The sequence below is a fragment of the Neodiprion pinetum genome, chromosome 4, assembly GCF_021155775.2.
Source record: "Neodiprion pinetum isolate iyNeoPine1 chromosome 4, iyNeoPine1.2, whole genome shotgun sequence".
NCBI classification, from domain to species: domain Eukaryota; kingdom Metazoa; phylum Arthropoda; class Insecta; order Hymenoptera; family Diprionidae; genus Neodiprion; species Neodiprion pinetum.
Window position 1 is genome coordinate 33,480,518 of NC_060235.2, and position 26,198 is coordinate 33,506,715.

Genomic DNA, 26,198 nt, shown 5'->3' on the forward strand with positions numbered 1-26,198 from the left:
ACCGTTCACAAAAATGCGAATTGTGATAAAACGATGAAATCTAAAATTCAATTCGATGGATTGTTCGGGTTAGTCGTTCGAAGATGTGAAAAAATCAACGATTCTTTACGTTGAAAATTGTTGGAGGAGACACGATTTGAAGGTGACGAAATTTTAGAAAAAGCAATTTTCGACGGGATTCGTTGCCGTAATTTATTGGCCCGACATTTTACAGACACGAATTGATCTGACCGTGAACGTACAATGACAAATAAAATAATATGCAAACCTTACGACGAGAAACACAATAGAACCTATAAACCCGTTAATATCGCTGTTCCAGTGCGCGTTTAGAATCAATCGAACTTGTTATCAACTGCTTTCATATTGCGTTCAGAAACTTATGCGCATATATAACCTCCAGTTTCTTAAATTTTATAACACCGTGTAGGTACCGGAGAACTTCGATACAATTTTATCAGCGTAGCAGTGCGCAAGACTCAAAATGTATCCCGAGTAAACAAATCCGTAAAACCGATATACCGCGTGACATTCAGGCATAGGTAAAGAATAATGATTCGTTGAATTCGTGTAACATTTTTTGCTATCGTTCGCTAGACAAGACATTAAGTTTATAGAATATTCGAAACAGTCAAAATATAAGTACAAAAGAATCTATAGATAGCCTACCAAGTGACTAATTACGTCAGATTGAACGTATGAGGTTTCATTGCATCAAATACTGAACGGATCTATGTGAAATGGAGTCGATTACATATCTATAGTAGTAACATAATATTGGGGAGCTTGGCTAATGGGTGCCGGGGGGTAATGAGAGCGGTTGCAAAATTGACTTTCCCGATACTCGTATTTGCGCAAACGACTCTCGGGTGTCTTTCCGAACATTTGACTAATTGTAAGATGGCCTCTCTCGGGCACCCCTCCAGAATCCCGCGTTTAATTGCACGAGACGGTTGTGTGTTTTTCGCGTCCACGTTTATAAAAAGTACGAAATTTCAACGTTCCAGGTAAGCATTAAAATGCACGGTCACTGTATTGTATTTACACCAGCTATATCACCGTGTATCTGTCCAATTTAAGGTGTCACTAATGAAATTGCAATAAAAAACTAGATGAAATTATAATTTCGTGTTATTTTTCAACTCGGTGTTATGCGGGTAATGGGAGCTATATACATGATTTTGTTAGCAAATATTTCTTTTTACTTATTAACAGATTAATGATTACTTAGGCAAATAACATTAGAGCATTTTCAGACAGGTTGAAACCTAAAATTAGACTTTTGTCAGACCGACTAGAATTAATGGCTTCCATTTGACATGTGGGACACTTGATGAATCCCATTTCCCGAAGTGTGGGGTAAGACCAAAGATTATTTAGCTCAATGATTTTTCAGTGATTTTCTGGTAGCCAGATGAGTAAGGCTTACACGTCCGTAATTATGAAAGGGAGAAATTTTTTTTTTTTGGCAATTAGAGAGCGTTGTATGATAATTATTTAACGAAGGCATAAAACGAATAATCGATAATTAAATAAGCGCAGAAGTCTCGTCGATAAACGGAATTTCATGAAATGATGTTGACATTGCTCTGCAGTGCGAACGGCCAATTTCATGAACAGAAAAGTTGAGAAAACGGGTTTTTGACGAACAGTATATATATATATATTTTTCTTCTTTTTCTTTATTGCGAAAGTAAAAACAATATTATTAACTTTCGCTATGGAATCGATCGTACTGCTGATTATCACATACATCCTGCAAGAAATGAAACTGAGAATAACTGCAACAAAATAATTTTTAAAAAATCACTAAGGGAGTATTCTCGTTTAAAACTTTCAAAAACAGAATCGATATGTGTTTGCTCGTTACTTTGATTGCAGTATCCAAGCGCTCACAAATATGTACGTAAAACGCTTTCGATAAATTGCCACAATCTGTGAAGCTATCGCAGTTTCAAGAACGGAGGTCACGTGTGGCAGAAAGGCAGCTGCCTCGAAAGAAATCAACACTGTAGAAATAGATACGATATGTATATGCATAGACACATGGATAGATAGGATACGAAGAAGAACGGTTTTACCGGCGTTAGGAAAGTCTCATATCCATCTTTATGGCCCTGGGTTGCCGGTGGATTGACCAATAAGTTGTGAATAATTTGGATTATATCTGATGATTCAGTAAAAAGTACCTCATGGTCGAAGCGATAAGAAAACTTTGAATTACATTTTTGCAACCGATGTAGGCCGTGATATCTCGAGAAATCACGAACCGATTGCATTTAACGAAAGCTCGTTCGATATTTGGTTGAATTTTCCGCAGTTCCTGCAAGCATCAAAACTATTCATTGATTGCTTACACTTTTTATAGCCGATAAAAGTTTGAATAATCGTTTGAAAAAATGCTAAACTTTTTTCTTTGTCACCGCATTAATTGATTTTTCGTGATGCGGTTTTCAAATGATTTTAACAGGATCGATGCACCGACAATGTTTCTATCAATAACTGTAAATATGTTCTCAAGGAAAAAGAAAAGAAAAATCATCAGTTCGTCTCTGTAAAAATTTACTTTTTTCTTTCTTTTGTTATTCATTCGGACGAACGTCAGCACCGCAAACATATTCCCGTCAACTACCGAATTACTTGCCAGGCTTCATCGATCTGAAGATTACGCATATTCGAATTTTGCATTTTGTCCGGTAGAATTTTTCAAATGAAATTTTGAAAAGGCAATTAATATGTGTTGAAAAACGTCCGAGATGTGTGTGCGCATTATTTTTTTTTTTTTTTTTTAATTTATTTTTTTTCTCCTAAAAAAGAAACGTGGAACGGATTGGTCTTCGTCGCTTAATTAAAATAAGAATAACTGTCATCTGAAAAACTCTTTACTGTAAGCATATATTTCGTGACGTCATAAGCACTTACAGCGCCCCTGGACGTTGAACGTTGAACTAAGGCCGCTGATTTTATTGGTTTATTCCGTTAGATCCAACCAATGAAATCACTCACAAGTCGAGACAGACTTCTTTTGGATCATGGACGAGTTTCTGTCACCTGAGAATTTCCTCGTCGAACTCTGTCATATTTACGTAAAGCTAACCGATGGAATAGATTTTCCCTGGTTACGTGTGTACATTTAGACGTGTCTAACTCCCTGTCGGGAGTGAAAGAAATTCTGAAATAGTAAACGCGGTGAATATTCAACGAGTCGGTGATTCCAATCGGTCATGTTTCATGTGGCGTGATTTTATTCATTTCATCATTATTCGTAATAAACATAGTCGGTAATCTACGTTAACAATGAATGAGTTAAAGATGTACACTTTCATTCAAGCTACGATTTCAAAATTTTCCTAGTCAGATTCGTATCCCCGTTCTCGCACAGTTCGATGAGGAAGTTTTCCCGCTACATACGTGTCGAGATTTTTCAAAATAAATGCAGATCGCTAGAGATCCTTCAGGGACTTCGAAAACTTTGCAAGAGATGATTTGAAGGAAATGAAACGTTTAATAAAATAAGATTTATAAAATTTTGCGATCAGTCTGATACTTTCGCTGAAAAAGTAGTAGAATCATGAAATTGCTGTAAATTCAACTTTGACCTTAGATAACATTTGTAAGAGTAAATTTATCATGAAACGATAACGGACCTTTTTTGTAGAGCGTTCAATTCCCTGCAAAAATACGTTCCGATCTTGTCGTTACGCTAATGCGTTGACGAGTTACAAAATTCCAAAGTTAAAAAAAAATAGTCTCTATCTTATTCAAATGAGAAACTTTGATAGCATTTTTTTCGTCACGTTGAACAATATTTTTTACTTTATAGGCACAGGTTCAAATATCCGGAACAGTTGACGTTGACGGGATCCAAGTTTGCCATTTATTTCTTTATCTCTCCTGCAATCATGCCTCGAGTGAAAGTAAACGCATTTGATCGCGTTAAGCGCATTCGTGCTGTTTATAAACGTCAGTTACAGGTTACGTGACGGATTCGTGGTCAGGCGTTATGTGCAGTTTCCACATAATTAGAATCAATGCTTCGTACATGGACTATACGTACGTACAATGGTTATGCAGTTTCACGAACTTAAAATCGGCAATTCAAAGAAGTCGTGAAAACGGGAAATTCATTTTTTTAGAAAACAATAATAATAGATAAATAAATAAATACTTCTTTTCTTGAACGGACGTGTCAAAAATATGTAACCAAGTTTAGAAATGCCGGAACGCTGCCAATCACTCCACCATACGTCTAATATATTATTTATATTATCCAGTTTCTGACGTGTTGCAAATATTTATTTATATATCCACTCATAGTATACACGTTACACATACAATATACTATATGTGAGAAATTTTTCTCTCCATGTGTAGTGTGCAAACTCGACCTCGCTCTCGTTCCGGGGCACTTCAAATGTTGTTATACGTTACTTTTACCCTATGATACGCTACACAAAATTATTCGATTGTACAATATGACAGTCGAGATTTGGTAATTAAATATTTACGGCAACCATATAAAAAGATAGGCCAATTGAAACGGTTAAGAACCCTTCGGGTTATTTGTGCTTCTCAAGTGCAGCGTGAAAAGTAGCGGTAAAGAAGAAAAACTCGCAGAATAATCGGTTTTAATAAAGCGGAAACATTATCGTTTGAATACTATAATCGCACGGATAAAATCAATATCGTACACTGTTCTGGAACAACGACATTGTGCATTATATTTTGTTAACCGCGATCGCGTAGCTGCTGACGATTTTGTTTCTTTTCAACTTAATTCACACTACTTTACACCTCAAAAATTGATACGGCAATCGGACGTCATTCAAATAGTTTCAGCGTATTAACGATGACAGTATATTTCCAATAGTCTATCAATTAATACTCTTTGAATAATGTATATTTTGAAAGATACGCATGGCTGGTACGTAGCTGTTAGGTGAGGGCATCGTTGAGATTTCAATGAAACGGTGAAAAGTTTTTCCGCCGTTCACACATTTCTGGCTAAACTGTCATTAGCGACGAATTATAGGAATTTGCAGAATTGGAGGGCCACGGGATTTCGTTAACTTCATAACGTATGACCGGTGTAAAAACTTTTCACCGCTTGATTGAAATCTCAATCATGCTTCGTTTCACAGCTAGGTAATATAAATCGCTGAAATACGGTAAAACTTGGCTTATCTTGACTTGTGGACTCGATGAATCCGAACTCCTGCAACGAAGAAACAAAATAAATTGGGTCACCGAACTAGGCTAATCTGCAATAACGCTGTATTTACGTTGTAATGAAAACCGCCGTGTAGATTTTTACTTTCAGCAACTCTTAGAACAGTTTTAATTTCACGTAAGCATATAAACAATGTATGAAAGCTACCGGAAACGACAATATTTCATTATTCCTGTTTCCGTTTCCTATCACGTAACAATTTCATGAGCAAATTTGAAATGCAGAAAAAAAAAAAATGATCTCCGACAGTTGGCTGTCGTCGATAAACATGAGCCGAATATTACGAAACCAGTGAGAGAAAGAAATACATATAAAAATGAATAAAAATATGATTCACGAACCGCGTAAATGATCTTAGAATAAATCTAGAAAATTTGTGATGCAAATAAAGTGAAATCTGCGAAATCGAGATGTGACTCGCGGGCTGGTTGCAAATTCTTTGAAAAATAAGACATCCGACATCGTTTAATCAACAAAGAAAACGGAACCGTTATCGAGTGAATCCGGCCACCGATCTCTCTGCAGCAGCATTCGCGACGATCGTACGGATCTTTGAAGAAACAAGTCCAACGACCTGGATTATCTGGCACAGCAAGAAGTATTTTTCTGAACCTGCAACGTCTCCGACGGAGACAAACTTTTTATTCATGTTTTCTTCTTTTCTTCAAACTCCTTCTGCTGCGTGCAGCGCGTGTGAAGATAGAAATCGTGGCAACAGCATCGAAGTGTAGAGATTACGTTGATTAGAATCGGCAGAAAGTCGCTTCGACTATCTATTTTACCGACAGAGCGAGCAAGTTTTATCAAATTTCTAACGTTTTCTACAAATCGTATATTTTCTTACTCCGTTCAGTCGTAATACGGAAATTCTCCGATCGGGACACTCGGATATTTGAATGAAAACGTATAACAACGGCATCCCATAATACCGCGAACTCAGCAAGTTACGCGTGTGCGAATCGAGGGATTACAATGGACAAGAATTGATAATGATAAGACTTTCGAATAAACAAATTTCGGCATAATCAGCATAAAAAGTATATAATTCGGTATCGAAAAAATTCATAATGTATTACAAAGATATGGATACAATTATACGAAATGTATTGGGACTTGACGGACACAAAATGAAAACAAAAAAGAAAAAAACATCTGAAACTTATCTCTGGATATGTTCGATAGAGATGTATTATTTACACGCAACATGCACGTAAACGGAATAATAACCACAAGCATATTTCGGCTTGGCAAAATTTTTTCCGAAAGTTTTAAAAGAAAGATACATGTATAACTTTTCTATGTTAGATCGATAAAAATACTCAAATGTTTATTACGCACGTAACATCGCTCGCAAAGATTTGAAATTTGGCACATTCTTCGAACATATTTAAAGGTACGAAGTACGATTTTCACTCATTTTTTCAATAACAATAAAACTTAAACTCGTAACATTACTTCCGCGAAGTGTTTGTATTAGAATATTGATAGTTTACCGGTGACAAAAAAAATTCTACAAATATCGCAATTACACACCATGAAATATACTCAAAGAGTGTGCCAAATTTCCGATTCTTCCTACTGATATTATGCATATAAAAAATAAACAAGTATTGGTTTCAAAAAATTACACTTATATTTTCGATATCAAATTTTCGAAACATCGGGGCACGAGTTAAAATTATTCGAGCGTTTACTAACTTTACGCGCATTTGTTTGTTTGTATTTATTTATTTCATTTTTTTTTTATCCATGCTAATCTTGATTATATTTGCAGGCGGAAAATAGGGGGGGGGGGGGGGGGGGGGGGGGGCAAAAATTTTTGCCAAAGTCGAAAGAACGGCCACCCTACTACGGATATAAAGGTAAAGTCACGCGTGAATGAAACGCCGCCTCTTGTGGTAATAATAATACCTAACATTGCATGCAGGCAAGATTAAATTGGTGGGGGAAAGTAGCGATTGCAAGCGGTAAAGCATATTTAGAGGGGTACCACCGCATGCTTTCGCGCCAGTTGCTGAAGAACTGTTGCTACAGTTCGTTACAGGCCTAACGAAACTACATTTAACAAATTAAATACATTTCACACACGGTTCCGAATACCTTACTTGTAATAATAACAATAAAAATATCAATCATAATAATAATAAAACAATAATACTGACAACGATGACAAAGTTCCTGCTTCAATTCTGTAGCACCGTAAAATTGTAACACAAATAATAAAAATATTCTATTTTATTTGTATCCTAAAAAATTCAGTTCCGTGTACTTCCGAGTGTCAAGTTTTGTCTTTTTTTTTTTTTTTTGGTAATTTTTTATTTATTTATTTTTTTTTGTTCTACTTCTTCTCGTCCTTCTCTTACTTATCCGTTCTCATTCGTTACCACGGACGTTAAAGCGGTAAGTCTGAGTCTTTTCGAATTTATCAAGTGACGATATAATGTAACGTAATATAATATATGTATATATATATGCAAGTTCTAATTTATTAATATGATAGATAGATACTATATGTATAATTGTATACAGTGAATTGAAGAAAGTGCTTCCGCAACAGGTTGCATATTTGTGGGTGTGATCGCGAGGTGCAGATGTGATGCAGTTTTCACTTGTGCAACACGTACGATTTCTAATGTACCTTTGGATCAATTATATGCATACCCGTCGCATAAATAACGTGTGTCTAATTAATGCGCACATTTGCTGTGCCAGGAAGTGCATTAATTATCGCGCGGCTACGTGCCAATTTCACTCAATAATCTATTTATTTATTTATTTCTCGAGTTTTATTTATTCTGAAAAATCCCCCGATGACCGGCCATAATTTAGTTCGCAAATCGTGCAATTCTTCCGCACGCCCTGCAGTAACGTAAACGTATGCGTAGAACTGAAGTAAAAAATGAACATGGAAATAACGGATAAGCGGGAAGTAGTCCAATAGATTTTTAAATCGGTCAAGAAGTAGGCGTGCGCCTAGAGAAAATGCGAAAGCTGCTGCTGCTGCGAGAGCAGTAGATGATCAATGACCTGTATAGTCGATAGATACGGACGATCGACCCAATCTGAAATCTCCGGTTATCGCGTGAATTCCATGCAGTTAACGGTGAATTTTGTATTTGTAAAAAAAGTGTCGACACCATTCGAAGCAGTCGAAAAGTTTGCGAATTTATTTTACCGAGAGATTTCTCTAATCGAAGTGATGGATAACGAATGAGGGAAGGAGAGAGGAAAAAATAATTCATTGCATTCGTGTAAGTAGAACGGTTTGGAATGATAATCGTTAAACGCGTATCTTGACGCTCTGAAATTCCAAGCGAGAATGTTTTATTAACGAGTATAAAAACCGGATGAGCAATAAAATGGAATAATCTGTTTGCGAGGTGAATGAACGTTGTTTTGACTACTCACGATATATCAACGTGGTCAGTGTACGGATAACTTTTATTTTTTTCATCTAACTTTCATTCGGCAAAACACTAATTTTAATACTGCACTCGACGGCGGGAAGATTGTTCTTAATTCGCGATGCTATGTTTTATATTAATATACATTACCAATGCCGTTTCTAGCAACTTTCCGTTGTCGAGTTTTGCGAGCGAGTATAACAATTACTGTTCTTAAAAATTCGACAATCGTAATCGCGGTCAAGCGGCGCGAAAAAAAATTTTAATTAAAAAGAATATCACCTTTTAATTAAGTTAAAAAAATATAATTAAAGAAACGAAAAGAGTAGGTTAAATTTTTTCACCTAATTAGATAAAAACTTGAGGAGAAATTCTTTTTTATTTTCTTCATCCGCAACGATAAGTCGACAGATTTCCGTGCACAATTTAATTCGGCAAACGCGTTAACTTGAAAAATTTCAGTCTCCAACACTTTTCGTCCCACTTCATTCTCTACGTTATACCTTTCCCAATTCCATTGAGATCCGTGTTGCATTTTGCGAAGGTTATAAATATGAGAAACTAATTGATTTCACGATCGTATCGACGACGAATGCACCATGCAAACGTCGATCGAGCGAACGTGCGAGCAAACGAAAGGATTCTCGTGCATGCTTTACGCTATGGTGTAGAAATGTAAACGCACGTGCACACATATACATGCATGAAATGTGTATTAAGCAGCCGGTGAATGCGAGTGGAAGCAATTAAATTTATCAGCAGTTCCGTTCATTAAAACTCAAGACGAGCTCAAGAGCGGATCGTTTCGACTGTGAAAAAAAAGTAACACCTACGTGCAAGCGTTTGATAGCGAATTATTTGCATGGTCGAAATTATAGAAAAAATTCATTAATTATAACAGCAATAATTATAGGGATAAAATGTTGAAATCCTATATAATATATATATATATATATATATATACACACACACTACACAGGAAATAGGAAATTGTACGTAATATCAGAGTATCAAACTCCCTGCGGTAAAATATACCAGATATAAAGATTTATGTATATTATTGGTGAGGAAAAAAAAAAATGTACGCCAATGGATATCTCGGTTCCCGCCCAGAAAAAGTAGTACGAATTGAAAAAACGACGTGGAAGAAAATATCGTATGCCTTGCTATACTGTAACATTTCGAAAATTGACGTAATTGGTAATGATTTTGGTGACTATTTTTGAAAAAAAGAATAATCAATGTGTCGATTCGGTAGTTGTACACGTTAAGAAATGATACAATTTATGAGGATGAAGAATGCGGTATGTATTATAAAACAGCCTAACGAGTGCGATAAAACCACTATTACAGGCAAGTAGAGTGTTGAGTTTAAAAATAAACCGGTGGGTCAGGTGATCAAAATTATGTAACGCGGTAACAATGTATGTGCGGTTTTTCTTTTATTTTTACCTTTTTCCGTCTTTCGTCATATCATTCATAATAGAAATTTGACCGTTTAACATCATCGTCGTATATTCTCTCTGTTTTTTTTTTCAATCCTTCTTCCACGTTGACACGATGTGTCAAAACTACCTAGAGGCATGACGAATGGCTGTTTAGGATTATACACAAGAATAAGAAAAAAAATAATGCGAGGAGAAAACGAACTTGAGCAGAGGCTGCATCGTTTAAACGGCAATGAAGAGACTCGAAATGATAATAACAGCAACAGCGATTCGTATAATGAGGACACAAAACGTTAAGTGAAAATACACGGTAGCTCCGGCTATAATTGCTGTAAATATTTGCAAACTCCCGGCGTGCATTAGAAACGGTTCGTTTGACTCGCGCCTAGACTACCGAAAAAAAAAACGCTACTTTTTTCACACAACAAACCATGTAAGGCTGTGCGACTGCAGATAATATCATATTTAATAAGGTGAAATAGTGGCATGATAGGATAATGGAATTTCATTGTTACTTATCACTGTTGCATTATCTCATACGTATATTACACGTATATTACATACGTATTATTACAACTGTCGTCAGGAGGTTTGGAGGAGAATATTTATCGTTAATCTTTGCAGCGGTGTACATACATGGCCTTGTCACTGCATACGTACGGCAGTGAGAAATTTGACGAAACTTTTAATGATTCGCCTGCAGAATTATGAAATAGCAAAGCATATACTTAACCCTTTGAGTCAAAGTGTCCGTTTTTTTGTATATTTAAAGAACTTTTCAACATACTTCTTTGCGGTCTTTTCCTATTTCTGATGGTGTAATAATGGGTTTTCAATACTCGAGAGTAATTATGGCAATGTAATGTAAATTATTATTGTTAGAAACAAATTGATTGATAAAAGTCGTGAAAATTGAAGTAATGAGAATAAAGAAAGTTACCTTTCTACACTTATACATGTTTTACAGAAATTACAAATTTTTGGAGCCGCTGATTTGGATTCTGAAATCTTGTTTTCAAAATTCAAGATGGCGGACCAAAATTTCACATTTAATCGAAGCCAGAAAAAAAACTCTATCCAATGGTTTTTCGGTTCGCTGATTACGAATCTGACATCAGATTTGGAAAACCTAGTGTGACGAATCAAATTAGTAGCCCCGAAAATCTCTGCGTAAGGTTTTTTGACCGTATTCGATCAAGTTTGAAATTTTCATCCACCATATTGAATTTTGGTAAAACAAGATTTCAGATTTCAAATCAACGACTCCAAAAATCACGCAAAATACTATCTCGTTATAAAAGTTGACTCAAAGGATTAAAAGTGTTTCAAATTCCTAGTTACTTTTTTCTCCCGTGTAATTATTGCTAAAAAATGAAAACTTGTGGTGAAATAATGAAAAGCCGAAAATAAGTTATAAAATGAGAACCGCGGGCCGATAATTGACTCCTGTAAATACAGCGTATAATAATGGATAAAACTGATCGTCACGATTTCAAAATCGACTGCAAATGCCTAAATTATACAAAGTGCACGAAATCTCGACGGTTTGTAAAATATTTAAAGAGAAAAGAGTAGGGTTAGTAAAATACGAAATAAATAAATAAGGCGTCTCTTCGGTCGGAATAAAAGGAAGTCCGCCGGTAAAAACACCCCTGCGCGTATGGTGCAACCCTTGCCAACGGTGCCATCTGGCGGTAGAAACGATCGATAGGAAAAAAAGCGAGCGTGCACCTGCCGGAGCCGACAAAGGAGGGCAAAGGAAGGCAAAGGAAGGAACGAACCCCACCCCTCGGCAACAAAATTTCTACCCCCTATTCGACAGGCAGTGAGTGTACCGGGGGCCGTTGGAGCCGCGTGTGACGGTCGGACTCGAATTGACTAGAGCGTAAAGTAGGCAAATTTTACGCCAAAGAAACGATCGCTCGGAGTAAGTAATAGATTGCAATCGTAATTCGGTGGCTCAGTCGAATTTCACGTACGTAAGGGAGTGAACTCGGGGGTGGACAAGCCGATACATAAGGGGCAGAGAATGTCGGAGCGAAAGACCGACGAAGAAAGGCTCGAGTGTGGAAGGGAGGGTAAAAACTGATCCGTACTATCGTGAGTATGATTTATACGTGTTACACGGCGGGGATAAAGAAAGGTAGAAAAATAAGGGACGGAGAGTGTGATGAATTTTCAAACCAACTTCATACAGACACTTTGCGGAATCGGGATTAATTCTTCGCGCCAATGTTTAACCGCGGCGTGGTAAAACGTGCGGATAGAACGGTTAATTCGTGCAAGTTGAAGAGACCGAGAGAGGAAATACCTGTAGAGCTTTGTCGCTTCGGATGCAGTCTATCAAGTGTTGCAAAACTTTGTCGTTGCGTTGCGTAACGTATCCGATTCGTTTTGTTTGCTTGTTTTGCTTTGACGAAACTTTGGCGTTTGGTGAAATTATTATTGCAGTTGGATAAAAAGAATATCGCCCAGTCTGATCGTTATTTTGCATCGTAAGATTGATAAAAAGAATCGTCCTACTCGGCAGTTACCGAATTTCATGCCTAACAATATTTCCTATGTTTCGTTCGAGTACATAACAATTGAGTCTGCAATCGCTTCGCGAGACGCGAAGAAGCTCGGCATCAGCTGATTTATAAGATACTTACTGACGTATATTGCAGATCGTCCGGTGTTTCAAATTCTGCATGGATATTCAATGCACGAGTCTTACGTCGCGGACCAAATAGCCGCAATTAGGACAAAAATAATCGAGTAGGGCTAACTTTTGCGATTCGTTGAAGCAGGAGAAACAGTTTCATTCGCGTGTATAACGTGTGCCTACTTGTTAGTGGGAAAATCTGTTTTCAAACCAAACGGCCAGTTGCTGCAACGGCGCGATTATCGAGCAAACAAAACCGACCATCCTTCACAACCGACGTGGTAACAAAATTTCGGAGATAAGCTGGAAACATGAGACCAACGCGGGTGGGACGAACTCGACTTATCGAAGGATTGATCCGCTATTTCGTTTGGTAGACATTTATTTTTAAAAATCTGCTCTAAAACTTGGACTACGCAGAGTGTAAAAGTAAGGCGACGAGCCTCCAGAGAAATGTCAACGATTCGTTTGGGATGAGAAATCTTAGAACTGGTTCAATTTAAGGAAATAACGAAAAATCTAGTCGTCAAGTTTCGATAATTTAGAATAACGATCTTCCTTCTCTTCGTCCGCACTTTCAGTTCGGCACGAACGTTTCGTCGAGTATCCGTACACGTGTGTATCGATATACCTCTAATCTGCATCTGTAACAAGACGGATGAAAAACGGAATTAAAGAAGAGCTACACATTTGGCAACTCTGTAAGCGCTTTAGAAAACTCAAGTTAAATTTTCCTTCTTAAAAATAATTCCATCCCGACGTAATCCGGATCGACCCGTGACCTTATTGTCGTGTAGTTCCTCCTCGTGTCCTTATAAAATGAAGAAAAATCTCCAACCGCGTCTAACATTATCATCAGGCATGTAATACGGAGTGAAGACGATAACGCGGAAATTGAACGATCCAGTCCAGAATAGCGGTTTAAAATGAAATATGTAGGTCTGCACTTTGTCAAGGAATATACCGCATCGTTTACATTTTAAAACAGTTACTTAAATCGAATTTCTATCATGTATACCTCGGCACGCATGCGTATTAAAAATCCGTTCAACTTATTAGCTGCGTAATATCTGCGCAAATTGTACCGCGCGTATTAAAATTGTAGTAGAAAAAGAACACGCGTGCTCGTATTACGAACCCTGCAATATATCTTTGTCAACGACCGTACTTACGTATATAATACACGTATATAGGCACCTTACAATACACGAGGGAGACGGAACGAGGCGTAAGTCTATGGAAATTGAAATATACATTATAAAAAAAAAAAAAAAACAAATCATAAATTCCACCAAACCGTATTACCCTGATAGGTATACATTAGATCTCCAATTTTACAATCAACGTATCAATATTGTCTGGTAGGTAATTTAACGCACAGTTCAAATCGATTTTTATTCACTTTAATTGACCCCGAGTTTTCATGCACGTTCAAATCACATAAGAATCCTCTTTTTTATATTACAGTAAGTATTATTTTGGTTTATTTTATTTAACATTACAGCCTCTGCAGAATCATAATTTTCACGTCACATGGTATAAAAATGTTCGACGATATTTTTGGTTCGATATTCTTGTACACGTGCGATAATAAATACACTGACAAACAAACACACACACACACACACACACGCGCGCGTGATACACTTTCGCAAGCACGCCTATTTACCCAGCTGTGGCCATGCTTTTTACGACGATATTATACGATCTGCTCTTATTCCTCATATATATGTATACAATATACATATATACACGTACATACGTACATATACGTACGACGAACTTTACGAGAGCGTAATTTCGCCGTTATACATATCACTTATGTAATGATACATTGGTACGGGTCGGTTTGTTGGCTCTACGTGTTACTACAATCGAAAACACTCGCTTTGATAGCCTGACCGAGAAAATTCAACGAACTTTATGATGTGGATATACCTAGGATATAAATGTGCAGTGATCGTAAATCGCAATTCGAAGGCGATGATTACCGTATTACGAGAAACGATACACATAGCGATTGTGCGAGCGATGAATAAAAAGATTTATGGAGAACCGAACCGTGCGTGCAGTGCAGAAATTAACGATCTTGTTTGTTTGTTTTTCTTTTTTATGAATTTATTAATTTTTTTTTTTTTTTTTTTTATTCACACATTTCTCATTCGTATTACAAGAAGATCATTGCTCGTACGATGAAACGTTGACTTTCAAACGAACTCGTACAAATTCTTTCACGAGAATTATACACGACAGAAATTCTAATAGGGTGTAATTGAACCACCCGTCCGATTCAGCCTTGTACTTATTATAACTTGTTGAAACTGATTGTGAGCTATGAGAAACGTGCGGTCATGATTTTATGTATTTGAGAAACGAATAGCAAGTCTTTTTATATACACAATTACACATTGACGCTCAACGACTAACACTCGAGTGGTTGTATACATATTTATACACATAATCACGATGTTAATGAGGGTGAAATTCGGACATTACAAGCCTGCGTATCGGTTAAATTGTTCGATTCGGTAATTGTTAGAAATATATTCCAATCCTAAAATAGTCACAATTGATACGAATCGTTTACCAAGGTGACAATATATACATGTATACGACGATTATGCAACTATTTTTGGCAATAGGTATAGTATAACAAATTCCCGTTACAACACTGTTCTATAAACCTAATGTAGATGTATAGATGAAATGTGTATTTGTAGCAGCGCGAATCGTGGCAACCCAAGGTATAATTCTCAATTTATTGTAAACAACATAATATCGTCATTTTCACAAACAGCTCGCCAGGACGATAAAATATATTATATTACGAACTGAATAAATTTTGTTTTTGTTCCTCAGTCTTTGAATCCCGAGCAACGAAGGATAAAATTAATTTTTTTTAAATATCGTCATCACACGTAGAGGAATGATTGCACACACAGACATATGTTGTACAGGATTTTGCGTCACAGAAATTTCGGGCGAAATTTACTTATCCTCCGCGTTTCTGTTTCTGTAACTGTGAGAATTCAAAGACCTGAATTGGATTCCCTAAATTCGTCGCAAGTCGTTAATTACGCAGATCAGCAGCTGGAATAAAATAAACTAAAAATTCATTGCGTTCGTTATCAAATTTTCATCCGCGTAGCTATCGCAACAGCCGTTACTAAGATACGAAAAATAGTTAGGTGGTATAAAGTAAAAAATACAAAGTGAAGCAGTCGTATAATGCGAGCCGTCTAGTGTTAAGACTTTAACGGATAGACCAAGGTTTTCTCTATTCCTAATCGATACAGGCTTATACTTCAGGTATATTGTAATACACATACGTCGCGTGTATAATACTGCGCGAGTTTAAATTCATACGAACACACTTATGCTCGAGTTTAGTGATCTCTCGATAACGCTGATGTGAAATAGGTGTGTTTCCACGATGGATCAAAGGATAAAAATATGATAAGAATCATCACATTTGCTGTAAAATTTTGTTTCAACCGTTCAACGCGAATAAGTTTAATCGTTGCAGTTATTATAAAGGTATAATATGAACGTTGGGTACCCAATTTACTGATAATTCTCACGTTATTATAATCAGCGTCATCATCAACATCGTTCGCTATAAAAGTTTACAGCAATTGCAGCAAACTTCGTCCTGTAACACGATTCATTGAAACAAATGTCTGTATATTTTTTCTGCCAATGATCCAATGATCCAGATCCATATCGTTGAAGATTTCATCCAAAATCTATGAAACATAAATTCGTCGAAAAGACGTCTAAAAGATATCTTATGCGGCATTTTCTGACGCCTAACATGAAAGATGTCCTTGGGGCCTTACGGACGTTAGAAAATGAGGCTTAGGACATCCTTTAGACGTCTTTTCGACGAATTTGACTTTGGTGCTGCCTGGGTACCTACGTGTATATGTAAATAAACAATGGCGATCCGAAGTACCGCACAGATCCGTTTACATCGTGATAGCCAAAGAAACGTCCTCCAGCTCAAACGTCCTCCAGCAAGCAATGCGCGATGAAAAAAAAACGTTCAGTTAACGTGGGATATAAGAAAGAATAAAGTCATTAGGGTAAGGTTCAGGGAAAAACGGTGATTTCGCATTTTGTTGCGGCGTTATAGAGTGCGTTCCTGACAATTGACGTACACGTGGATAAAACTGAGCACACCAAAGCAGCCGCAGATAACTTATCTTTGTGATTTCATACGATTACGCGAGAAAATTAACAACCGCGACGTTGTTACCGACACAAGATTTACAACGAGAAAAAAAAGGTAGAGGAAAAAAAAAGAAAAAAATGGCACGAGAATGTTGACGAACCAAATTATAACTTGCATTTCATGTATACGTGTATTTTACCGCGTGTTTATAAAGCTCTGTTCTTCTTTTGTATCCTCAATTTTATCAAACCTACGCTACAGGCATGTATAGCTATAGCTGATCATCGGATTTTCTTTAAAGCCAGAGTTTCTCTCGAAAAGTTAAAACGAGCTGAAAAACGAAGGTGTAAGTAGTCGTTTGAAAATTCAATACGCCGCAATCTTCAGCCCCCGACTTTTCCTCCTTTGTATTGCTATGTATTAAATATTGAGATGATTTCTCTCTCGGACTCGATTCTGCAATCAAGGAATAAAATATTTCGTAAGAGTTTCGAACGGAAAGATAAAAAAAGAAAAAAAAACGAATAAAGATTCGCAAGCTCATTTCATTATGCATACGACGAGTCTTCGATTCGTCGTCTAAGACGTTCTTACATACACATTGACGTATCGTGAAACTTTTATCCATCCATAAATAATAAGCCGATTGAATTTCATTTCTTTCATCATAAACAAAAAAAAAAAACCAGTTCTCTGAACAAAATGAAAATGAGTTTATTGCGGTAGCTATTATTAGAAAACTTAGTACACATATATTACTTTTCCATTCAATTACGGCTATACCCGTGATGAATATATTTTATGGAACAATTGCGACAATTTGATGCAATAATGAAATAATAAACCAACGTTAAGGCCTTGTTTGACTGAAAAAATTTGGTAAACCAAACGAATATATTCAAGATTGAAATAGTCACCAGAAACTCTAATATCGACGACTAAGTGTGTAATTACAGGAAATAGTTAGTCTCGTACACACTTCCAACTAATATTTAGACAGTCACTGAAACAGCGTCGATTTAGCAAAAAACCTACCAACTATACAACAAATGAAATTTCTCTTTCGATATAAAAATCCAACTCCGATTATTATTTAATGCTGCAACGCGCGACTCTTCGCCGAGTCTATCGCACGCGTGTAAGTTTATCGCTCGTGACGAATTCTGTACACAAGGGAAATTTGTGCCGATATCGAAGTAACGAAAAGGTTTTCAAAACGGGTTTAAGGCGAGCTAGTCCCACGACATAGACTCGCAGACCATGCCTAGTTCGCGTCGTTAGCGAGAAACGAAGTCACCCACTTGCAGGATTGGAGCAACGGGGTATCGCCGAGTTGCCGCTCGTGCTATCATTTATATTAACGGACGGATCGATTCTCTTATGCCTATCTATCAGGTTTTACCCACCACGGCGCGAAGGCTACGTAGATAGATAGACATGCGAAGGCTGGTGGCAGCCTACGCTGTATGAATAGTGAATACGTATTATTATTTCACATATATCCCCCGAACTTCGCAATGCCGCGTGACGATTCCACGATGAGAAGTACAGACTGTTCTTCACATCGACCGACGTCCAAATTTCTCTGTTTTGCAAAAATTAGGTCAACCCCTCGCGTTATTGCGAGATTGAAAAATTAGTAACGTTAGCGTCTGTCGATGCAGGTTTATGGAAAATGTTGTGTTTTCGCGTAATAAAGCAGAACGTGCTCGTACGTTGCCAATTTCTATTTTTCTATTCTTCTTGATGGAAACAGACGACGCTAACAAACGACGGTAAAAAGGATGAGTAATAAAAAAGGGGAAGAAAATATAAAAAGCCAACTTCAGCCCACACAATCTACCCCCCTGTTACACATACGAATGATAACAAATGCCGGTGTAAATATCGCGTCGATTAGACGTTATTTATAATGCATGCCTGTAATCTTGACATTTCTTCGAGATCGTTGAAAGAAGAGGTTAAAAGCGTCGAGAAAAAGAGAGACTGACACGAGAGTAAAGAGAATTTGTAAGGTGCAGCTTTCTTCCGCCTTACTGTACTCGTTACACGTACGTATTCGCATATCTACGTACAGCTGACAATGACACGTAGCTCGAGGTGTTCGACCAGCAGCATTCTTACGTTCATCCCGTTCCTCCGCATCTTCCCTGCATGTAACTAAACTCGGTCAATGCACCGTTGCGTTACAGCGGTTGCGGCAGTGACCGGCATCTGCTGAACGGTACATTGGAGAGTGAAAATAAGATGGGAACGACAAACGCGGACACCGAGACGGGGCATCAAAACGACGAGGCGAGCGTGGCGGGAGGCTCGATCGAGTCCTTCTTCGCAAACGCGGTGATCCTTGTAACCGGAGCGACCGGCTTCCTGGGCAAAGCGCTGCTCGAGAAGCTGCTGAGATCCTGTCCTCGACTCGGCACAATTTACGTCCTTATACGCGCGAAGAAAGGACAATCCGTCGAACAGAGGCACCAGGAGCTCATGGACAACCCGGTAAGAATTATCCTGTATATTCCTGTTTTTTCCCCTTTTTTCCTTTCCTTCTTTTTTACTCTTTTTTTTTTTTTATTCCTGCAGCAAACAGAGATCGTCGTCGTGCACCGTTGTGGGTAATTTTACGTTTATAGATAGAAATGAAAAACTGATAATTTTCTAACCGTTATATTACACCTCGGCCTCAAGGTTTATTCTTTACACAGGTATACATGTAATTATTTGCAAGTAATCTAAGGTGTACGCGCAGAAAAACAAACGTACATATTTTATACACTACTACGTATGACTAATCGATAATTATACGTCGTATTAAAAGAAATTAAAAGACAAAAATAAAAACATAAATAATTATAATTCCACGTACCGTAACACGACTTTTCTCGGCTACAGAATTCCTCGTTAGCTGGGCGGGGGTGAAATTTTTCCCGGGGACGAATCAAGTATTTGCGAAATTTTCAATTCGACGAATTTACCATTCTTTCAACGTTGGCGAAATTTTTAAGAACGAGTCGAATTTCGCCATACATTTTCAATGTATCCTACCAATTGCCACATTATACCTGTATCTTATAACATACATAAGATAAATAAATTGGCAAAGTTTCACTTTTCCATGGCAATTTGTAAAATCATAAAAATTTCTTAAAAGGTTACAACGCGATGTATGAAGAAATTCTTGGAAAGAATGGCGTTTTAAGTGAAAATAACGAGTAAATTTGCATTTGAAAAAATCCCTTCCACATAAATCGTCCCGTGATTTGCATATACGTTCTTTGGAAAGTAGTTCATCAAGAATGAAACCGCATGGAATGCAAAGTTTCTTGGTTAGTAATAACGAAAAGAATTGTATGTGTGATTTGCATAGTCGCGAAGGAAAAAGAATAAGCAATAAAAAAAAAAAAAAAAAAAACTTGTTTAGTGAACGAATATCTTTAGCGAACGCGTTTATTTTATTGCCGCGAGAGTATTTAGATTCCAAATGAAAGCGGTACTGACAAAATGCCGATCGTGTAACATCTATACTATACGTCGTACAATGAAACTTTGTGTACATTATACTTTTTAAACCGGCTGTACAAGGTAGGCGAAGAGTCGAACCCACTGATGACTGGGTGTAATAATTGATCAATTGAGGGAGAGAGAGAGAGAGAGAGAGAGGGGGGAGAGAAAGATAAAATGAGAGAAAGAAACGAATAAAAGTGGAAATATAGGTATGTCTTTCACTTCGATTACGAGGAGGAGTGTGGAACGTCGCTCAAGGACGAAATCCACACGCGTCATCGTTGAAGAATTATTACACTGTTACAATTTATTGCGTGCAGCTATATTGTTGAATAAAATTAAGATTCAACAAGTTATATAACATTGAGCAACGTTGCAACTTTCCCCCAATAATTTTGACACACGCGCGTACCACCAGGTATAATACACGTATGTGTATATTATTTTTTAACAAATTGTACACGGGCACCTATGTACGTATAAAAATGTACCGTAACGATCGGGACACGTGATCGATACGACGGGATAAAAGGAACTTGATGTCGTGAACGACGGCTGATCTTCCTCCATAGGTGTACAATATATCGAGATTCCAAAATCGTACTTCAGATTATTCGCTCTCTTAAGACGATAAAAATTCTTTCCATCTTACATGTCTAATTCCGACTCCACGTGGTGGCAACCTACTTATTCGTGTTATAAATATTACGTCCGTTGCCGATCACTCTCGTAGCGCGCGTGTGATAATCATCGACCTGAATTCATTGCAGTAAGGAAAAGCAATATTATACGTAGAGTGAAAGATCGTCCTAGAGTCGAGGAGTCCTGAGGTTTCCAATGACAAATATCGATAAACGATCCTGCCTCGACGATTTGAAAAATTGAATAAACGAAAACCGATAAAATCAGAAGAAACTACTAACTTCTTCTCTTTCCTCGACGTGACCGACAGGTTTTCAACAGAATACGATGGGAGTATCCCGGCAACATCGGCAAAGTGATACCGGTCAAGGGTGACGTCGCAATGCCGGATCTCGGTCTCAGCCCCGAAGACAGAGCGATGCTGACCCAGAGGGTGACCATAGTTTTTCACAGCGCGGCTACGGTCAGATTTGACGAGCCCTTAAAAGTAGCCGTCAACCTCAATACGCGAGGCACCGAGCGAATGGTAGAGCTCTGCAAGTCCATGGAGAATTTGGTCAGCTTCGTCCACGTCAGTACCGCCTACAGTAACGCTGATCAAAAGCGTATCCGAGAAGCGGTTTACACGTAAGTTTCACCGAGGAGAAGACGAGGAGTGGAGAGATGAGTAAAAGGAAAAATATTGGGAATGAAAATATGGCGTTGCGACATGAGAATGTGATCCGAGTCAATCTCTACGATTTAATTTTGTTTCTTTTTTTTTTTTTTGTAATATGTTATATTAGATTAAAAACTAAGCGACACGTATTTTTTTTTTCGTACGCCATTGAATAATTTAAGAAGATGAAAACATCCTGCAAAGTCAGGCATGTCAAGGGGCGATTTGGTAATTTTTTTTTTTTTTTCTTAATTGAGAAAATTATATTTTTCATGTCTCGTTACGAGAAAACTTTTCCAGCTGGATTGGTTAAAAAAATATTACGTTCTTGTGGTTGAAACTGCCAAATCACCCCTTGACATGGCTTAGTTTGGAAGTTTCACCCATTTAAAGTGTTTAATGGCAGCTGAAAAAAAATACGTATCGCTTAGCTTTTAGTCTACTATAACATATTGCAAAAGAAATCAAATTGGAGAGATCGAGCTGAGATACCTTCCTTGCGAGTGTCCCGTATTTAATTTTTAGATACCTTTTTCGTCGTATTTTTTTCGGGGAATTTGTTGAACAACTCAAGCTTCACAGCTTGCACCAGACTTCTCGTACTTTCGTATTCGCGTACAAGTGACCTAAAACAATTTGCTAATAGCCCAGTTCTCGCGGCAATATTGCTCAGCCACGCCCCCGACCTTCATATACAGCAGAACCTCCGTTATCCGAACTAATTTGTGACTAAGTCTCGTTCGGATAATCAAAAGATTGGGTAACCGAAATGCAGTTTTTACCTTAAGGTATAACGATATTTACAACACAAATTTAAATCGACAAACAGTCCGTACTTGGCGTTCGGATAAATCAAGTCACGTGTCGGATAATTGAGGTTTCGGATAATCGAGGTTCTACGTTACCCAGGGAATCGATCTCCCAATAAAAAACCGTCTTTTACACTCCAGCACGAGAATTCTACCCCAGGCGATGATCGAGATGTGCGAAAACCTCGACGACGAGACGTTGGCGCTCCTGGAGAAGAGGCTAATCGGCAAGCATCCGAACACGTACACACTGACGAAAGGACTCGCCGAACAAATCGTCTCGACGAAGGGCGTCGGCTTGCCAATAGCCATAGTCAGGCCCAGCATAGTGTGCGCGGCTTATCAGGAACCGTTTCCCGGATGGGTCGACAACGTCTGCGGAATCACGGGTGAGCGCGACACCTCTCGACCCCTCGACCATTCGTCTCAACCTTCATCTTTCCGCACGCACCTTCAAAGGTGGAAATTCGCGAGTATTCTTCTCATTCGGATTCGAACGAATCTTCGCATCGATCGATCATTTCGAGTCAGATCTGCACGTGTACGTCATAGCCCGTCCTAAAATAAATTTCCGGCAAAAGGGTGCGGGAACCCTGGAGGAGTTCCACCCTCGATTCATCCGATTCTTCATCGGGGCTACATAAAGGGATCGTAGGGTGAGACACGCGTCCTTGAAATTGAGAAAACTTCTTGGTGCTGCTGTAGTATACGATTATCTCTTTCCTCTACGTGACCGGCAGCGAAACTGGGTTACAAAATTGGGTGAAAGTACTTATACCGCGTGCCTACATCGGCTCTAGCCATGAAAAGCTATAAGGATCTCAAGATATCACGTTTCAAACTATCGACGGCTTAGCCGACTCAAGCGAGCGACGTATCGTTGGAAACCTTTCAATGACAGTCGGTTGAGGGGCTGCGAGATAATCACGAAAGATGCTCGTCCCAGTGTACGGATACGATTAGCAACCTCTTACCGTGCGTCGTCTCAAATCCGTGTAAAACGATAGGTTCCTTTCCAGCGATCGGTATGTAATAAAATCCCGTATTGTGAGTAATAATAAAAAATAATAACAATAGTAGTAATAACAGAATCTCGCGTCCTTCGCCAAGCCGCGATTATCGCGTTAATTACTTGTCCGAGACCCGTTTATACCCGTTTCACCAAAGTATCGAGGTTGTGAAAAAAATTCACGAAACTCTGCTTAGATCATGCAGTTGCGCAAGTCGATAGTTATTATATTACACCTAGGCATTGCACACACTTGGAATATATGCAAATTCTAACAAGCGAAACCGCATAATCGCACACAGGAATAATGATGGAAATTGGCCGAGGAACGATACGGAGTATCGTTTGCAACGCTGATCTGATCGTCGATGTCGTCCCGGTCGATCAAGTCGTCAACACCCTGATATCAGCAGCTTGGCACAACGTCATGTGCAGACCGAAATCACTTCAGATCTACAACTGTACGAGCGGATCGTTAAATCCGATCAGGTACCAAACCAAATCTCCCCCCCACCCCCCCCCCCCCCCTCTCCCTTTTTCCGATTCCCCGTGATTTCGAGGGAGAAAAAAAGCTCGTTTTTTATCGTCTTTCCACGTGTTCCGAATCGCTGTACGTTTCTCCCGTACGCACGATCAATGTTCGATGGTTTTGGCGGACGTTGTATATAATTTATCGTTTCAGGTGGTCGGAATTTGGAAGTCTGACGAGGAAGCACGCTATCGATTCACCGACGAAATACGTCATGTGGTATCCGGGATTTACCTTCAGGACAAATAAATTCATCCACAAGCTATTGGTCGGAATTTTACACTTTTTACCAGCGTTTATAATCGACCTTGTCCTCAGATGCCAAGGTGGAAAGCCCATGTGAGTAATGCGACAAAAATATACTTATATATTGTATTTTACCAATAGATCACCGATTCCTCAACCTAATCAGATTAACTTGTGATTCTTTATCATATTTTTATCCGAAGTTCATTCAACCTGAGACAGATGTTTTCATTGATAGTTTCGCCAAATCGATACACGCGATAACGACTATCGGATATACATTGATGTAATACTATTATACGCAATGCCAGATCGGCAACTTATGGGACAAATTGTTCGATCATAAACCTCGTTGTAAACTTATTGTAATCGTACATTGACATTCGACAACGTTCAAGGAGATATCAATAGAAATTCATTTCGTACCGCAATGAATCATCATTGAATCAAAGATACCGTCCCTCTATTTCGGTTGTTCAAAATATCTTTGATCGTTACTTTTCCCCTTCAACAAATTTCTCACTTCATCCTGTATAAGTTGTGATAAAACAACAACTTGCAAATCCTCTGGAATGATTTGCAATTTTTCGTCTATACACAGAATGATGAAGATAACGCGAAGGTTTGAGAAAGCGGCGAAAACCGGTGAATTTTTTGCTGTAAACGAATGGCTATTCGAGGCTGATAATATGAAGAATTTAGTCAAAGACGTGAAAATGACGAGTGACGCGAACGAGTTCAACGTCGACATGACCTACATGGATTGGGATGCCTACGTTCATCAGTACATGCTTGGAATTAGAAAATACATATTAAAAGACAGTCCGGACACCCTAACCAAGGCTAGAAGCCGGCTTCTGAAGTGAGTATACGAGTGCTTTGTTTTATAAATCATTTTCTTGTTGCGTGTAACGTCAGTGGTGATATTGATTTTCTTTCGTGTTATTTTATTCATTTATGCATTTATCTTTTCTTCTTTTTTCAGACTCTACTGGGCTCACAGAATAACGCAGGCGTTCAGTGTCATCGTTGTCATAAAAATGATAGCTAGTTTTGGTCGGTGATGTTTGTGAAACGGAGCAAAACGAGAGAAAAAAAGGGGGAAAAAATTATTCTTATTTCGGTCTGTCGATGTTCTGTGAAAAAAATATTTATTCGCTTTTTTTTTTTTTTTTCTTTCGATTTCATTTTTTCATATAATCATCATTACGCACCTCAACTATTGCCACGTGAGGTTTCCGAACGAGGAATCTGACGGAAAAAAGGGAGGGGGGCAAAGAATGAAAGAAGTAAAAAAAGGAACAAAAGTACTTTATAAGATAGCGTTATCATACTAAGATAGCCTTGTAGATGTACATACATTACGATGCCGTTTACTGTTTTATTATATTTACTGTTCCACAATGTATTATCTACGATAATGTGAGGAAGTTACATTCGGAGACCGGACGATGTATTATACGACACGTAACATGCAGTTATACGCGAAAATATTATTTAATTATACGGATTGATGTGGAGATTAAAAAGTAACGTGTTTAATTTAATTTTTGCATATTTTTTTCCTTTACTTTCTCTTTCTCACTCTCAACTTTAATCTATTCCTCACGTGTTTTCTCTTTTAACCTCTGATTCGTCATTCAATTCTACCGTTAACATTACAGGCATTTCAGTATACCTAAATGCTTATACGTGCTTAAACGCCACGCGACAAAGGACCAAGTGCATACCAAAGAATATTTTCCAATAACGAAGAGAAAGATACGAAAATACCGTCACTATTGAAGAATTGTCTGTAGTAATTCGAGTGTTTTTTATTCAATTTATTTGAGGACAGTGTTAATTAAACGCGGCGTTACTAACGCGATAAGAATCGTAAAAATGATCACGAAAATGACGATGGT

At 38.0% G+C, this 26,198-nt stretch overlaps 1 protein-coding gene across 3 annotated transcripts; it reads left to right on the forward strand.

The window, feature by feature from the left end:
- Positions 1-7,260: 7,260 nt before the first annotated feature.
- LOC124216265 (putative fatty acyl-CoA reductase CG5065) lies at positions 7,261-25,841 on the forward strand. 3 transcript variants are annotated; one of them, XM_046620573.2, is made up of 8 exons: positions 7,261-7,630; positions 19,093-19,396; positions 21,354-21,670; positions 22,652-22,899; positions 23,822-24,008; positions 24,202-24,387; positions 24,896-25,156; positions 25,280-25,841. In XM_046620573.2, exons 2-8 carry the CDS (start codon positions 19,148-19,150, stop codon positions 25,356-25,358), a joined length of 1,527 nt encoding a protein of 508 aa, XP_046476529.1. In that variant the 5' UTR covers positions 7,261-7,630; positions 19,093-19,147; the 3' UTR covers positions 25,359-25,841. The 3 variants fall into 3 exon arrangements, with proteins under 3 accessions (XP_046476529.1, XP_046476532.1, XP_046476530.1); XM_046620576.2 differs by lacking the exon at positions 7,261-7,630 and adding an exon at positions 8,461-8,481; XM_046620574.2 differs by lacking the exon at positions 7,261-7,630 and adding an exon at positions 11,826-12,182.
- Positions 25,842-26,198: the final 357 nt, after the last annotated feature.